The sequence below is a fragment of the Serinus canaria genome, chromosome 6, assembly GCF_022539315.1.
Source record: "Serinus canaria isolate serCan28SL12 chromosome 6, serCan2020, whole genome shotgun sequence".
In the NCBI taxonomy this organism is placed as follows: Eukaryota; Metazoa; Chordata; class Aves; order Passeriformes; family Fringillidae; genus Serinus; species Serinus canaria.
The window spans coordinates 14718505-14736327 of NC_066320.1; the positions used below are offsets into that span (position 1 = coordinate 14718505).

Consider the following 17823-nt stretch of genomic DNA (forward strand, 5'->3'; position numbering starts at 1 on the left):
GGAAATTCTTTAAATAATTGTAAAATTAAAACCAGATTCATTTATGATTATAACAGCTGCTAAACTTATCAGAAGTTGCCAAACTTAATTTCTGTTGAACTATGAGTGACATGGTCAGGCTGCTGAGGGCTATGGCCCATGAAGGAGAGCAGCCTGCCCTGGGCAGCCTTGTGCAGCCCTTTGCTCCTGTTCACCAAGGCCAGGAGATCACATCTCTGAGTTGGGCCTTGTCTTCTCACATGATCCCATTTTCCTTATGCTGCCCCTTTTGGTGGGTTCATACATGTGGCTTTGTCTTCATACACGTGGCTTTGTCTTCCCTCTGGACACTTCTTTAGCTGTCTTTGTCTCCTGTCTCTTTTCCTGTCTACAAGCGCTGTTAATGTTTTTCTTTTAGAAGAACATTTTATGCTTGCATTTCCCAGGGCCTGGAGCACATGCTTTCTAGGCCTTCCTGCCCGCTGGCTGCTGTCACCCCAGATCCTGGCTGTGTTAGATATAAGCAGCTTGGGAGCAGCTTGCTGTCCCTAAGTCCTGAACACTGCTGCTTGCTCTGCTACTGCTCCCCTCTTTTGCTGGGTCACAGAACCCAGGAACCTCTTTTTCTGCAGAGACCAGTCCTACAGCACAGGTGACTAGTTAGTTAGTTAGTTAGTTAGTTAGTTAGTTAGTTAGTTAGTTAGTTAGTTAGTTAGTTAGTTAGTTAGTTATTTTAGGTAATGGGCATACTGCTTTTTTCCATGTTCCCCAGCTGTCTGTGAGCTTGTGAGCTATGTATTTCTGTGCTGAGGCTGCAGCAGTATCTTCACAGTATATACCTGTAGTTGTCCTCTGCCTGCTGTGCTGAAGGACTGCACTATTTGGATACACTTCTTGACAGAAGAACTGAAGAAAAGGAGAGAGGCTTAGGAAGGGACAGGGATCATGATCTTTGCTAGCATTCCCCTTGTAATGAAGATGGCAGCTTTAGTGATAGGATGAGCAAGATCCCAAATCTTATTTTGCTAGACCAGCTGTCCAGGTAGAGATGGCAAAAAAAGTGAGCATAAGGACACTTTTTTTTACTTTGCTGTCTGCTGTGAATGATGCCTGTTCAGAAGCTTGTTCTTCCAGGGAGCACTGCAGTCTACAGCCTACCTTTGTGTTCCACGGAGCTCATACTGGACTCTGAAGACTCAGGCACTTGCCATAGACAACACCATGATCTGCTGTCTTTATTGGATTTGAAATTCAAACTCTTTGTGGAAATAACATTTGTAGGGCAGAAGTGTTCCTTTTAGGTCAAAGCTGAGGCTGCCTGGTGGGTAATGTGGGAGAAGATTTTTCTGCCACTCTTCTCATTTATGTGTTCTGTAGACAAAGGAGGGTTTAGTCTTCAGACATGTTGGCTTGACATCTTAACCGCCACCTCATTAAAACTGAATCTCAACAGAGAAAGTTCCTTTTTAGCTATCAGTGTTAGTGCTTTAATAACTGTTTCACTGCATTTTCTTTCTCCATGTGACACACCACCCTTTCTCCTCTCATTTTTTTGCCTCAGTTAGGCAGCAATTTACAGAACTGTCTGCTCTGAGATAACATGAGGGCTACAGTTTCAATCCCTCATGTTCAGTCTTTCTTTGTGAAGGGGTAGACTTCATCAGTGAGAATGTTCTGGGTGTGTTGTCTGTTAATCAGCAAATCTGACCATCTCTTGAGATTCAGTGTCTGTTGACTTGATATGGTGCTGTGCAATTCAATGCCAAAATGTACCACATAATTTAGATCGGAATCACAGCAAAAGACTTGGTGTGGGGAAGCTGTAGATGACCTTAAAATTGGTATTACAGTAATGTAGCAGCATTAAATGCCTCCAGGCAAACAAGATCTAAACTTATCTAGCCAGGAGCATTAAACATTGATCAAAACAAGAAATTAACTTAGCCAGAAAATAAATCAAAACTGTAGCATAACAGCTGCTTTTTTTGGAAAAAGGTGCAAGTCAGGTGCCTCATTCCCTGATAATCTGAAAGCAAGCGTGGTAATGGAACAGGGTGACCACTTTAAAGCTGTTGTGCACACCAGATTGTCCAAATCTGGAGCTTTCATGTGAAGGAAGCTATTTTCAGGCTGTGCTCTCGTCAAATGCAATGCAATCTTTGTTGGGTGGTAGTTCCCAAAGAGACTAAATGTGGGTTTTTTTAAAAGAAAAATATTTTTTTTCCAATTCTGAACACCAGACCTCATAACAAAATTCCTTAGGTCCTAGCATGCCAGTCAGATTTCATGCTTCCCAGAGTGAGGCATGATGAGGTATCACAGCAGTACTAATGCTGCCCCTATCAATTTTTGCTTTGAGTGTTCAAAATCCATTAGATCTGAACTGCATTGTTTCTATCTTCATTTCTCTTTCTGCAGAGGGATGAAAAACAGCACAGTAAAAGGCTCAGATTCCAAAGATCTGAGTTTCTTCACAGACTTGTCACTGACATGTTCTCTGGTTTCAGTACCTCTACTTTTCTTCTCCAGCTCTTTAAAGGTAGAGAAAGAAACCTCATGCTTCAAGGGTTTTCTGGCCTTGGAGTAAATATTTGTTAGACACCTAGAGATTCTCCAAAAAAAGATACTATGGAAGTAGTTGTTATTTTATGAGCATATTTTGTTTGTTTTTCTAACTTCTTTTTTCCCCCCATTTAATTATTTGTCTTTTAGAAACTTGCCAGAATTTCTTTTTTCCCAAATCTCTGCTTGTGCTGTGTAGGTTTAGGGGTAATTCAAGAGAGGTGTCTAAAGGGCACCTAAGGAAATACATTATTGTACAGCTCTGTGTGAGCTAAGAGATGCTGCCAAGCATATTATCCTGTCCATCTTATTGCAGAAAGCATATGGAACCCATCTAAAATTTAGACTGTGTATTTTTTTTAAAAAATCACTTATCCCCTCCCCATGTCTCTGTGAGACCATGTTGGGATGCTCTTTAGTTAAGCATGCATCCTAGAGCCAGTCTCTTCTCGTTCTAAAACATTCCCCCTCAACTTTCTAAGCAAATTATTGTGGTATGTTTGTGCAAGTTAGCATTGGTGCTGCAGCCTCCTGCCTCAGCATCTCCTAACCCACAACTTCTCCCTTTCTCCGTGGGGGAGCCAAAACCTTTGTGGGAGAGATGAGCTCCTTGAATGTTCGCCTTCAGTGGATCCGCTGGGATGCAAAGCTGATGTCCCACCTCTTTTTGGACTTGATGGTTGGCTGTGGGCATGGGAGCTGCCAGATTCTCCTGTTGTGCATTTTCTCTGCACCTCTGCTGTGAGAGTGTCAGGGGGAAGGGGCTGTGGTAAAGGAGGGGTGTGGGTGGAGGATCTGCTCTTGGTCTTAGTGAAGTTCTGGTAAGCTGGTCACATGAAACAAAAAATACATCAGCTCCCTTCCCCCATACAGCAGAGTGTTTCTTGGCTCTGCACCCAAACTAGCAGCTGATCACGTGATTTACTTGTAAAATGCAGTTAAAAAAAAATGGTGCCCTTGCAGATGGGAAACTAGGGATGGGAGAGCTGGGCTGGGGCTGCCCTGTGTGCAGCTGGGGCTGCCGTCAAAGGGAATGGGGATGTCTCCCTGCTGAGTTGCTGAAACTGGGGGGATGTGGGGCTGCACAGGAAAGTGCAAGCTACAGGAGGCAAAATGGAGGAGAATGTGCTGAACCACAGCCTTACCGGGGGAAGGAGGTGGGCGTGCTGCATGTGGGGCAGGCACAAGGAAAGGGAGGGCTCTGCACATGGTGTGGGGGGCTGTGCTTTGAGAGTTGGGCTGCACAAGTGCTCTGAACTGAAGGTCTTCTTGCAAGAAACAGTCTGAAGTGATTGTGACAGAGAGTTGTAGTCATTTTTGCTCTGGTTTGGTGCAAGAAAGGAAAGTTTGTTTGACTATTCAGAGTTGGGGAGCTCAGTGTCTTCTGTTTTGAAAACTTCATTCATTTTGCCAGTTGTGTTTGTACCCCAGAGTTCTTATTTTCTCTGGGATATAGGCTTTTGAAAGCTTTTAAAATTACACTAATATGCCTAAGAAGAGCTAAAATAAGCTGTTATGCTTATCTCACACTTAGTGGGGACCTTCAAGCAAATGCCTCAATGTGCCAGGCTGGTCAGCAGGGCAATCACACCATTCTTAGGGGGTGTGCAATTGCACCACATTTCTTCCTGTGTCAGGGCTGTGATGGGTGCACTAATGCCTCCTGGCCACAGCAGATAATATTCGTGCCCTTTGCTGTGCTTCTATCAGCCTGACACAATTTGTGGTTGGTGATCTTCATTGCTTCAGATTAGGAGGAAGGTGGCTGCATTTTTCTTCTTGTCAGCTGGAGGATGTATTCTTTCAGATGGAAGCTACAATCTGCTGCTGTGGGAATGGTTGCCAGTACCTCCCCACTGCAGCACTGATTTTCCTTGTTTTCCTTCCCACACTGAGCAAGGAAGAAGTTTGTAAAGCAAGAAATGGCATTCTTTGCTGTAGCCAATGGAACAGGTGGAGTTGGTGAATGATGGGTAATTTTAATGGGCAGTTTGTAGTATTTTTAATTATTGCAGCAGTCTGTAGGTACCAACTTCGTGTCTGTAGGTGTTAATCTAGCACACAGCTTTGCAGGCAACCTCTGAGCTGAAACATTTCCTTCCTACCCATTCACCACCAACCCTGGAAGGGTACTTCCTTCTATACCTTGCCTCCATTGCGCTGACATGAAATAAACTTGATGGTTAGCAGGAAAAAAGAAGAGGAATGAAATTCAAGTCAGAGGCTCTTGGAAATTCTTCATTGGCTTTTAGCAACTAAAGTCAATATTTGATGGGAAAGACAGATAATAATAAAGCAGAGTTGGCACAGGCCTTGTATATCCCACTGGCAGCATGGGAAAGATGACTGGGGAGGTGGAGAGATGTTTATCTTGCCAGCAAGAGAGACTGATATGCCCTGAGAAGTGTGGACCACAAGCAGGGCTCGTGCATGAGATGGCGTGTACGTCACGTCAGATTTTATTGAAGACTCTAACTAGGGTCTCAGTGATGCTTTGGCTTCTGTCAGTTGTTCTGTAGTCAAGTATCCTCCTGTCTTCTAATGCAGTCATGCTGCTGGCTCATTTGTCGGTGGCTGTATTGACACCAGGGCTTCCAGCTGAATCCACTGGGCTCTGCTTGGCTCATTGCTGAGTAAGACTGGGAACAGTAAAGCTTTTAAAACAGCCTGAAGAGCAGGGCTGCAGGAGCCTGTGGCTGATGAGGAGGGGGCAGTGTGTGTTGTGGAAGGATGTCTCGTGAGGGGGGTTTACAAAATATTTCCCTGAGTGCTGTAGAAAGGTCAGAATGAGTTCCCTTGCCCAGATTCTGAGTTTATCTCAAGTTTGAAGCCAAGGACTATATGGATGGCTGGGATGCTTGCTCCCTCCCCTTCCTGAATGCCCATGCAGTTTTATTTCATGTTGCTTTGTAGTGCTGGCTTTGGTCAAACTGTGAGATCTTCTGGAGGTGAGAACCTGCCGAACTTGGTTATTATTCTCTCTGGGATAGTGAATCACACAATATGGCTTTATCTGTGCCTTTGTAGGCAAAGAATAGCATGTTAGGCTTGAGCACACTTAATCTGCTCACATCATTAACTGTGACAGAGATCACTCTCACCTGTAGCAGTGAGCCTGTGCTGATTCACTAATTTGACCTCCTTTGATTCTTGAAGTTCCTGGAAAGTTGCCGGTGGCTGTGAGAGCCCAAGCTCCCCACTTCCTCTTAATGTGCGTAGCGGTGTGCTGCCAGTTTGCTTTCTAGGGTGTACAGTAGGTAATACTCAAGGTATGTGTTCCTGTTGAAAACAAGTGGGTAGGAGTTCTCTTTCTCTTACCAGGTCCACCTGCTGGATAATTCAAAGCAAACTTTTCGACAAGTTGTTAACTGATAAACAGAAATATACATGTGAATAGAAAATGCAGCTTTGAGTGACACCAAGTGTAGAAAGTGCAATGTCAAAGGTGCACACTATGACTTTTTAAAAAAGATTCCTCTCCTCGAGGTATTTTTAATAGCTTTTTTGCTTTGGCCACTGTTGTATACATATTAATGTCTGCCTTCAGTCAGATTATCTTTGCAAAGTAAGTACAAGGTAATGAAATGCAGGAAAAGAGAGCCCACTCTGCAGGGTGCTTATTTGAGATAGAAATAGAATTACTTAAACCATCTTGATTTCTACACTCTGGTGTTAAAAGTCTAATTTCTGTGTTACTTGAACAGAAAAGTAGGGACTGAGCTAAGTTTATGTAGGTTGTTTCTTTTATTTTGTTTGTTTTGGTGTCTCAGTACAGTAATACCAAGGGGTTCACAGATACTGGTGTGTGTAAACAGAGCTTGTGACCTGTTACTGTGTGGACTTAAGGTTGTCTTTAAGATCCATGTGTATATGTACTGTTTAGGGGTCATATTACACTTTTACACATGGAGTTGTTTCTGGGAAGTAGTGAGAGTATGGGAAAAGGCTGTTGCAAGGTGTTGGTATTAGTGGTTTTACTGGAGGAAAGGCTTTCAGAAAATGTGTTTGCCAGCATTTCTTGAAAGAAATCTTATATTTGTTTATTGTGTCATGTTGGCACTTGAACCTTCTCCTTCTGTCTGTAGCTGATGGCAAGAGATGAGGATTTTGCCACTGTCTTGTTTCTCTAGCATTCACTGGCTGAGAAAGTGAGCTTGGCTCTTTCATCTTCACATGCTGGCTCCAGACATGTGTTCTCCTCAGTGACTTTGTGACTCTTGCGCAGTTGCTACCGCAGAGGTGCTGGAGGTGCTGTTTGGGTGTGGGAGCCCCTCCGCACTTCCACTTGGGACATGGTGGCACTGGGATCATTCTGCACTGAGAGGCTGGAAAACAGACTGGCTTTCAGAACTGTCACCTGCAATGGCAGTAGTATGCTGCTACAGAATTATTAATTTTAGCTGGTCTTTGAAATGGCAGTGTAGAAACACTGAAATGAAAAGGAGATAGGAAGGGGTCATTATATGTTTATTTTCTTTGCATTTTTTCTTAGGCATCTGCTCTTAGCTCTTGTCAGAAAGGATATACTGACTCGATGGGAGCCTCTGGTCATTCCTAAGGCTTAGGATGATTTTTTATGTTTGTTTCTACTAACTCTGCAGATGGGGAAGTGGTGCCAGTCTAAGAACTGCTAGTATCCCTGTTTAAGTTGGTGGTTTGGTATGGCATACTGTCCTCTGCTACCTGTTGCAAATGCTGAGACATGTCAGTTGTTCTGTAGTACAGTCTTGCTGGAAAAAATGGGAGAATATGGGGAGAAGTCTGTGTCTTGAAGTGCAGGATGAGGGAGCTAACTCTCTTTTGCTGGGAATGTCTCAGAGAGGAAGTTTAAATTTAAACAAGTATGAAGGAACCTGAAGGTTCAGACTAGTCTCACACTACAAAATGTATTTGATGTAAATTCGATTTCTGTCTTGAAGCAACTCAAATGATATCTTAGCAGCTGGCACCAATTGACTATCTCCCGGAATTGGCATGATGACAGCAATCAAACTGAATTATTGCTTTGAGTTTGATTCTTCTTCCGGACTCTTCCCATTCTCAGAAATGTAATCTAGAATGTGTTCCCACAGGAATGATAGTTGTAAGCCTCCTTTAACAGCAAGGACAGAGCATGGTCCTAATGCAGGAGGAAGACAGATGGACTGCAGTATTGAGCACCCAGATTATTTATTCCAGTTGAGAATAGTAAGATTATGCATTTGTAACTTGAGGAGGACTGGTTTTTTTCTTCATGACATAGATTCTTATCACAGAGCTGATTCACATCCAAGTCTTAGTTTTCTTGATGCTTCTTTTTACTGCTTTAGGAAGTTTCCACTAAAGTGGCTAACGTTTAGGCTGCTAAAAGTTATCCCCTGCTCCTTTATCTTTTTCCTTTCTTCAGGTAGGTGTACTATATAAAAAGTGAGCTTTAGCCACAAGACCTCAGTGTGTGTATATATATATATATATATATATATATATATAACCAGCACACTGTGGTTTGGTAAAGTAAGCCAGTAACTGCTGCAGCAGATGTAGTCCTTTGCACAGGGAACCATTTTGAAACACTGCTGTGTTTCTAATGCTTGTTGAAGAAAGTATATTGGAATTAAGTTTTTACATCTTATTTTTTGGTTGGTGTGAAATTAATCACTTTTACTGATAAATCTTGGTTTATGTCAATAATTGTTTTGTCCAGTATTTAAATTACTTCTTAATGCTGACTTCTACTTCCTCTTGCCAGAAGAGAGAATGACCTGAAACAGGTGTCTTTTTGCTCACAATAAATACATTTCCTAAAGCAATAAATAAATTTCAGTGTTCCTTGGGCAGGTGGAGGGGGATGGGATTCAAAAAAGGCAATTCTCTTTCAACCTCCCTGGCCAGTGATTATTTGTGAAGCTTATGGCAAAGCTGTGGCTGGAGCACGTTCAAAAGGCAGCAGCCCATAGCTGAAGCAGAAGCCCTCTGTGCATCTCTTGGGAACAGGAGTTACTCAGGGCTTCATAGCACTGTCTGAAGTCAGGAGGATTTCTTACTGTGTTGCCAGTGCAGGGTGGCAGTGTTGGCACCTGACACCTAACCAGCTCCTCCTGCTCTCTGGCTCAGGTTTGGCTCTCACCCCACCTACTTGGGACTGATCTTCTTTTTGGGTTTATGGTAGGTGTTGTTCTCCAGGCTCTGCCTCTCACAAGCATACCTCAGCTCCATGCAGACAGGTCTCCCTGTGCTTCCCTGGCAGCCCCTTCTCCTCACACAGCTTCTTAACAGGCTGATTAGGCACAGTGAACTTTTTCTTCATCTTCTTGTTGTTGTTGTTATGTAAATGTTCTCACTTGGCAGCTCTAGACTACTGGGATTTGTAGATATCCTGTACCCTGTCTGTGTCTGAAATTGTTCTCCGGGTCTTGGGCACCCTTGAAGGAGAAAGACCTGGTGAGGATGAACCTCCTGCAAAGCAATCATGCATGTAGTGGCTAGAGTAGAAAACTGGGAACTATTTCCCCGAAGAAAAATGGAGCCTAGAAAATGGGTCTCATGTTATTCAGCCATCTCTGCTGCCACATCCTTGGGATATCAGACAGAACTGGTCAGACAATAAAATTATTTTCTTAGCAGAGTAAGAAATGTGCATCAGTGTAAAACCAGTCATATTCCACGCTCTTGCTGGAGATTGCCAGGTGGGATTTCTTTAGCATCCAGTTATCTTGCATATCTGCTGAAGTTTGATGCATTGTGGAAAATCAGGACAAACTATGATGGTTTTGGTCTGCTGTCTTCTGTACTCAGGCAGGGTTTTTTTTAACCTTCCCAGTTAGAGTTTCTTACAGCAGTGACTTTACTGATTGTTCACAGCCATTTCTGTCCATCCATTGGGCAAGAAGAGTCCCGTCTCAGTGAGTGGACTGCACGTTTGTGTAAAATGCAGCAGTTTCATTTTTATAGGTCCTGTCCTTAACTCTTACAAATGATGCTAACACAGCCATTCTTGTTTTCTATTTAAGTAAATCAAAATCAAAAGCCATCCCAAAGAAATCCCAATTCTTTTACAAGGCATTTTCTCATCAGGTATGGTCTAAAGAAACCCAGAAACCCAGCAGTAATGTCTAAAATGACAGTGCTATGTTTGCAGAGCAATGATGTTAAAAGTACTTGAGTTAAATGTAGGTTTACATGCGGAACAGAGATACAAAAATCATACTATATAAAGGACTGATAAAGATAAATAGATATTCGCATTTTAGTTTGTGTATCAAACACAAGTTTTGTCTTTTTTTTAAGCACCATCTTCTTAAGCATTTACATTTTAAGTTTTGCTACAAAAGAGATACATAGACTGCACTTTCCTGTCTGTGTAGATACTCATTGCTTCAGACTGCAGATAGAATAATTTTCCAAATAGCAAGATTATTTTTTTTTGGCTGGAAAACAGTAAATGAATATTAGATGAGTGTTTGTAATATCCTGTACTTAAGTTTTAAGCATCAGCTATTGTTCAGGGCTAGACAGCTCTGTAACGTAGCAGGAAAAGAGCTTAATGAAATCCAATATTTGGAAGCAGGAGGTAGATGAATTCAGACTTGGAACAGCAGTGCTGAATTTTAACAGGAAGGATAGCTAACATTTGCAGTAATTTCTGTGGGTGTATGACTTTATTTATCACTTGTATTCTTGAATGTGAACCCTTATGTTTTCTAAAGGATATACTTTGTTTTAGGCAGATTATGGAAATTACTGGTTGAATGTCACAGTTTTGTGAAAGGTGGGAAATAGGCCCAGCGTCCCAGGCCTAGAATCCTGTAAGGTAGGTCAGATGTGTTGTTGTGCTCCTGTTAGCTATGATGTATAGTTCCACTGTGCATTAGGAATAAACACCTACACTCCACAAATGACCTGCAGAAAAAAGTTTTATCTTTAGGGCGGAGGGAGGAGAAATTATTTCTTTGCAAGCTCTTTGTAAAGAAGGGATCTTTTGTTATTTTAATACAGTTAAGACTACTTTGCATTTTAAAAGTTCAGGCAGATCCTGTATGAGAAAAGTGTTAAAGCCAATCCCTTCACTGCTCTGCTGGACTCAAAAAATTTTGGATATTTTGTCGCCTACTGAGACTAAACCTTTGTTAGACTAGAGTAAGGTAGAAAATCGAGGTTCTGTGTTTATTCCTTATGCATTTGGGTACCAGGTTGTTCCCCATAAGTACTGAATTGATTCTGGTGCTGATTTGATAAGAATCAAATGTTTATACCATGCCAAAGGCCACCAGGTGAAGACCTTTGGGGATGGGGTGGGGGAATGTTTAGCAAGTCACTGGTTGGGCCATGTGCTGGTGCTGCCTGGAGCAGGAACGGGAGCTGTGATCCTCTAGGGCTCACGGCAGGAAACCCGCCCAGTCTGACCTTTCTCTGCTCGCAGTTGTGGCGGCTGACTGCTGCGGGCTGGTGCTCCCAGGGCTGGAGTGTGCTTTTTCTCTGCGAGTTGTGCTTGAGTTGGCCTGTTTTGTTGCCCTGGAGACAGAAGAGTGTGGTATGCTTTCCCCCGACCAGAAATAGTTTCCTGTACCTTGTGACCGGAGTGCTGTACTCCTCCTCTGGTCTCCGGCCAGGCTGTGTGGTGCTGGAGGTTTGGAGTGTGGGGTGGTGACCTCTTGTCACAAGTTCTGGTGTGGCTGCTGCCCATGAACACTAGCTGCCCTGCCAGCTCCCCTCCCTCTGCACGATGGTGTAGGATTTCAGGGGAGCAATTGCTCTTGATTTACATCTCCCATGGCATTTTGATGGTTATGTCATTTTGTTTGAGCCTTGCTCCTGTCAGCTGTCTGTCCTGACTGTCAGGACTTGGGAGCTGAATAGCACGTGGTGAGCTCTTGCCTCTTCTTCCCCCTTTGCTCAGCTGTTTTTGCTGCCTGCTTCTCTGTGTCCTTGTACTTGGGAACAGATTCTCAGCAAGTATAGCTGTGCACGAGGGCAATGTGATCTGGGCAGATGAAGGATCCCCTTCTGTAGGAGTTCCAAGTAGAGCTGAGAGGGAAAGTGGGGAATTTGCAAGGCCAAAGCACACAAGCAGGCTGTGGATAGTTTATCTTAAATTGTTGTCCTACTATGAGAATCTATCCTGAGTGCAGAGTGTGCAGCACTGTCTGTTACTTTGCTACTGTGTTTAGCAAAACTTCATTTGTGAGAGATGCTGCTTAAAGGGAAGCAAAGACACCCCCACCCCTCCCAGCTAATGCAGGTGAGAAAGTGCTTGCACTGCACCAAGGCCTCAGGAGCATGGAAGCTCTCCAGGCTTTCTTGCTGCCTTGTATTTTATTGGAGAGTGGTTCTGGCACAGAACTCTGAAATATATGCAACAACAACAATAATTTCCAGGACTGAGAAAGAAGGAGAGATGAAAGGAGTAATTTACCTTCCCCCATGCCTGAACAATAGCAGATGAGGATGTAAGCACATCTCAGCCCTATAATGTATTATTTGGGACATTTTCTATAGTTCAGCAGTGGAAAAGAAGACAGGAATTGTGCAATGCCCTGAGCTTCTATTCCCAGCCTGGAAGAGAAAAGTGTTCGGCGCTGAGATTTGGCTCAGTCTGTCTTCTGCTCATGGGGAAGAGAACAATTGCCCAAAGCTCCTTTACAGAGAGAAGGGAAGATGATGCAGAGACCAAGGAGCTGAACAGGCAATTTTCAGGCAGAGTAGTGCAGTGCAGCTTTGTTGAAGTGGGTCTCCAGTGGGATTCCTATAAGTCAAAGGGTGCTGCATTCCTACCAGTGATCTGCTGAGTAGTCCAGCCAGCTAAGGGTCCTGCTTACTCCTGTGAAGGTCTGTGTGTCACAGGGATACAGAATCACACCTGTGCTGAAGATCCACTAGAGAGGAAATGTCAAGAGTGGGCAGGGACTGCTACTTCCCTTTGCTGTGTTCTTTAGATGGCTGGAATGGGAAGTCCAAGGACTGGACATTCTTACTTGTTTTGTTCTATGCATCTGCCTCCACAAATATCTAGATTTTAGCAGCTGCCAGGGCTGCCTAAAAGATTTTGTCTCCTTCAGTTCCTTTCAGTCAACCTGTGCTTGTTCAGTGTGAGCATTTCACAGGAGAAGATGGGGTTGTTGTAGTCTAAATTCAGGAGTCAACCACTGCTGTAGTGAAAAGTCTCAGTGGCTAAAAGCCCCCTGCTTCTTGGCTAAGGAAGGCAGAGTTGTTCTTAAGTCCTTCTCCTTTCCTTGAACTCACACATGGGAAGAGAAACCATTTTTTACTCTCCTTGATATTTTTCTTTAATCCAGATGAATGTCATGCTTGAACTGATGTTGCCTTTGGGCTGGAATAAGCATACTTAGCATTTGAGCAGAACTTCTTGCCTGGAGATTTCTAAGTGCGTGATCAGCATTTCACCAGCGAGTCTGTCCATGGGTACTGAAGTATGGTTACCTTTACAGTTCACTGAAGCTGGCAGAGTTCTCTACTTCATGTGATGACTGTGCACTAGCAGAAGCTGTGTATTTCTCCCTCCTACTCTGCCCTTCTTTCACAGTGTTTCTTTGGAGTGGAAGCAGTTCCTTTTCCTATTTCATGTGTGTTATTTCTTCTGAGACTTTTCCTCCAACTCTCCAGCCTTGGAGAAGGGATACCTCCCCAGAAGGGGTCTCGCTGGGACTGGCTTTGCATATTTGGAAAGCTGATGGAGGAGCAGTGCCTTTCAGTGCCTTTCTGCAGCTACTCACTTTGAATCAAAGGGTGCAATACCAGTTTAGTGCTGGCTCTGTAGTGTGAGCAGCAGTCCTTGTGCAGCCTCAGCTGTATAGCCCTCTCCTGAAATGCCTGTGAAGTTTTGGGAGACAGACATGTTCCAGCAGTTCTCAGCCTTTGGGATGTCTGCTGGTCACTGTGTTCCTCTGCTGAATATGAGGAAGAGCTTAATTCTGAGTTGTGGTACCTAACACCTTGTTTCTTATTCTCTTTCAGATCACCAGAAACTGGAACGTGAAGCTCGAATTTGCCGACTTCTAAAGCATCCAAATATTGGTAAATTTATTTGGGCTCAGAGGGGTAGGAGTGAGACGAGTAGCAACATGTCTCAGCTAGCATGCTGTAAGAGAACAGATGTATTCTGAATGTTCACAACAGCTTGTCAAAGTTGAAATCACCTCAATAGTTTATCTCTCTGACAAATTCTGCATCCAACCCTGTCCCATGCCTTAACATCCTGCCCCAGACATTCACCAAAGATTTCCATGTTCCTGCCTGCTCCCCCCTGCAGAGCTGTCCCTGCTCTTTGGGTGAGGCATGACTCTTGTCTGCTCATCTGACATTCTGCAATGGAAGTGAGGTGGTGTGTTAGTTTTCTCCACATCCATCCTCTGTTTGTTCTCCTTGGCCCTTACTGATGTGTCAGTTTAAATGCTGAATTCAGAAACAAGCCTGAACTTAAAGCGGGGTGGGCTAATACTTCAGCTCCTCTCATTGCAGTGGCCACTTACTCTGCAAACAAGGGACCAAGACTGCATTGCCTATGTTGGAGGAGGGGGAAACAAAAGAGTACTGGAGTAAAGGGAATAGCTCGTCTAAAAATAAAGATAGAGGCAAAAAAAGGCACACCATAAAAAAACCTACCTTATTTACTGAAATGTAGAGAGAGGGCATGGATTTTTATCTAGTTCCAAAGCACCATGGAAGCTGGGACCATTAATAGTCCTCTTTTTAGCTTTTTTAAATAAATAAAGCCTCTAGGATCCTAGCTACAATCTGATTTGAGCTAATTTATTTAAGAAAACATTAAGAAATACCAAACTGCCACTTTTAACCAAACCACAGTTAAATATCCATTCCTGGGAAGACTATGATTTATTACTTTGTATTACTTTTGCATAAATCAGTCAGTGGAGATCATACTTTAAGAGCATCTCTCTGGTCTTCTGACTTTCAGCTTTGTAATCATTTGCTCCTGCTCTGAAGGGCTGGGAGAGGAAAGGCTCCTTAGAGAATACCCCATGGACTGGCATCTGTACTCTATTTCATGTGTGATCAACAAGCAGTTTCCACAAGCTCAGGACCTGACTTAATGCAAAGTTCCTTAGCAGCAGCTTTTAATCAGAAAGAGCTTTCTTGCATCTAAATGTAGCTGTGATATAGGTATGGCTTGAGAGGACCAGGGGCCACCTTCTGCAGTAATTTGCACTGATGAATATATTAGCCAGTAAATTTATTGCTGGGAAGTATTCAGACTGACTAAATGCACTTAATTTTCCCTGTAAAACTTGCAATACTTAGTTTAGTAGGTGATGTTACTTTATATTTTGATCTTCACTTCCATAATCTCTCCTTTTTATAATTTCTTACCTCTTTTCTTTCCAAACCTCTCACAGAGTAAATCTTATGCGCAAAAGGAAAACCACTCTTATAAGTAAACAGCCTGGATAGAGAAATTTATCACGTTCCTGGTTCAATTCTGCCATTGTAATGAGTGGCAGTGCTTGTCTTCTGTTGTGGTTTGGAAAAGACAGTCTGGGGGAATGTCAGTGGTCTCTTGCATTTTCTGCAGAGAATTTCTCATCTTCCTAGAAAGAACAGTTTTTCTTTTAAGAAAAGGAACTAGTCATTGTCAACTCAATGAGTGCTTACAAATAAGAATAAGGGAATTATTTTTTTATGCCTACAACACAGAATCAAAGTGCATTGAATAAGACCTCAAGAAGTCATATGGTTCATTCAGCAATCCTGTGAAAATCTTTTATACCTGGCTGGTTCCAGGCATGTTTGTACTTAAAAACCTTTAATCCTTTCACAGCCCCTGGTGGCAGTCTTTCAAATGTTTCATTTTTCTGTCAGTTAAACATTAAAAACATAATTTGCCTTTCTCTTAGCTTGTTGTTTCTAGTTCAATCTGGAGTATCTGGGGAAAGTAGTTTTTCTTTCTTGTAACAATCTTTTACATATTTGAAGACTGCTATCATGTCTCTTTTTAGTCTTTTTCTTCAGACTAAACAAACCCAGTTCTTTCAATCTTTTATCATATGTCATATTTTCTAGACCTCCAGTCCTGTTTTTTTCCTTTTCCCTCTCCTTCTTTGGACTCTCTCCAGTTGCTTCATATCTTTCTAGAAATGTGATGCCCAAAATTGGATGTGACTCAGGTCATGTCAGTGCTGTCCAGAGGGGAAAGAATTGCTTCACCTGTCCCACCACAGATGTTTGTTTTGTACATCAACCTTTGAAGCTTTTCATTTAAATATATTATTGATGCACAATTTTTTTTGACACATTATTGGTCCAGACTAGTTTCTGCATAACTACTGGGAAGCAAATAATTTTTTTTCTTGTATAAATGAGGATCCCTATTGAACTGACTGTATATTACCTTTATTTAAAAAAAGAAAAAAAAAAAAAAAAAGAAGAAATCCAGTCTTGGGGTTCGCCTCTCCACATTTGTTGAAACCATTTTGATTTATCTTCTGATATTGTAAAAGGGTTTCAGCTCCCACAGGAATGTGGTCTTTGATAGCAATGCCATATATTGAATCCTGTAGCTAGTTAATAACCCTGTTGAATACTGTTGGACTCCAGTCAAACTCTTGAAGATGTCACTTGATACATTGTTCCAATTTGACAATGATCAATTTTGAGTACTTTTTCAATGAGTTATATACACTGTTGTCAGCTAGTTCTGAATACACATTTTTTCTTAATTGCTTGTTGAGGGAGCATGTAAGATGCTGTCAGAAGCCTTGCTGAAGTCCAGATGCTACATGCATTGCTGCTTCCATGTTCCTTGGACTTGTTATTTTGCCATAGAAGGGAAACTTGTTGTTCTGATAGAGTGGGGTTTTCCCCTCAAAATGTGTATTAGCAGTTAGTAATCACCAAGTTACTGGCATTCCATTTTGTAAACTCTCCTGAGTGAGTACTTGGTGTGTTGCCTCAGTATGAGCTATGTGAGTAAGACTCACATAAAGAATTCTGCAGCTTTTGCACTTTCAACTTTTTTTTTGCAATTTCAAATTTTTTGCTTGCAATTTCAACTTTTGTTGTTTCTGTTTTTGTTGCAAACTGTGTTGCAGCAAATCAACCGGGACCTGAGCCTGTAGCGAGTCTGGGGCAGAAGACTGGAAGTTAGAACTCTGTGAGGCAGGTTGCTTTTCCCTCTTGTCTGTACACAGGAGATAAAGGAAGCCTGTTGTTGAATTTGTGGTCTTATGCATTTGCTGCAGGACAGTTGATTCTGAGCTGCAGTGCACTGACCATAACACTGCTACTCTCATAAAATAAAGATTTCTCTAGATACAAAGTAGAAGTGATATTTCCATTTGCTGTTGCTTTTTTTTTTTAATGACTACTTTCTGAGTTATCCTAACATGCCTTCATCAAATATCAGCTCTAATTACAGGCTTTGGCTCTGTAGCTGGGTGTTTGGCTTGTCTTTAGATACACATTATGGCCAAGGTAATCACAGTGGAGTAATCATTCTAAAAGCTTGGTGTTGCGATAAGGTTTTTTTTTTTTTTTGTCTGGACAAAAGAAAGTTGACTTGAGGCAATTTTCTTCTGATTTCCGACTTATGGTATGTATGATATGGAATGTATCATTATAGCTGGTCAGACTTCACTAGAGTAAAGACTTCTTTCCCTAAATTTCAGTTTATTTCAGTTTGTTCTTTCTCCTTCTGACAACTCCTAGAGAACTTTGCATTCTGGCCCAGAGAGACATTTGCCAGCCATGGTCATCAAATACAGCAGAATTGGACAGAGATCAGTGAGTGATCTGTTCTTTTCAAAAAAGGCACCCATTACTGAGGATATGGATGTGTAGAAGAGGCAGAAGACAACATCATTAAAACCCCACTGTCCATAAGGAGATGAAGTGCCTGTGGAAGTTGGCAGGAGTTATGGCTCTGTGGGAAGTTCCACTTCTAGAACAACTTAGTGTTCAGTGATTCACTTAGGTATAGATCTTGTGACATTAGACATGGATGTATTTGTGAACATGTAGAAGAGAATGATACAGCTGCTTCCCCCTTAATCCCTGTTTGCTGGAAAGAGGCAGATTTCTATAAGAACTCTCACAGCCCTGACCCTTCATTTGCAGATGCTTTGCTGGTTGTGCCGCTGAAAACTGTGCAATTGCTAAGATCAGAGCTAAACTTACAATGTCTTGAATATCAGCTCCTGCTTATAGGAACAGCTCTTTTGGTCTTCTTCTTAGTTGAAAACTTTAGTCATTCTGAAAATCTGGATTTTTAAGTCCTATAGTTCATCTACTACAGACACTGTCTTTGTGAAACATTCATTTTTTCCCTGTGCT

General features: G+C 42.3%; 1 protein-coding gene across 8 annotated transcripts in view; it reads left to right on the plus strand.

The window, feature by feature from the left end:
* CAMK2G (calcium/calmodulin dependent protein kinase II gamma) overlaps positions 1-17823 on the plus strand; it is a 119710-nt gene that overhangs the window by 40151 nt on the left and 61736 nt on the right. For all 8 annotated transcript variants that reach the window (XM_050975938.1, XM_030241016.2, XM_030241017.2 and 5 more), the window contains exon 3: positions 13492-13551. In XM_050975938.1, the coding sequence (XP_050831895.1) occupies positions 13492-13551 (60 nt within the window). The remainder of the gene's footprint in view (positions 1-13491; positions 13552-17823) is intronic.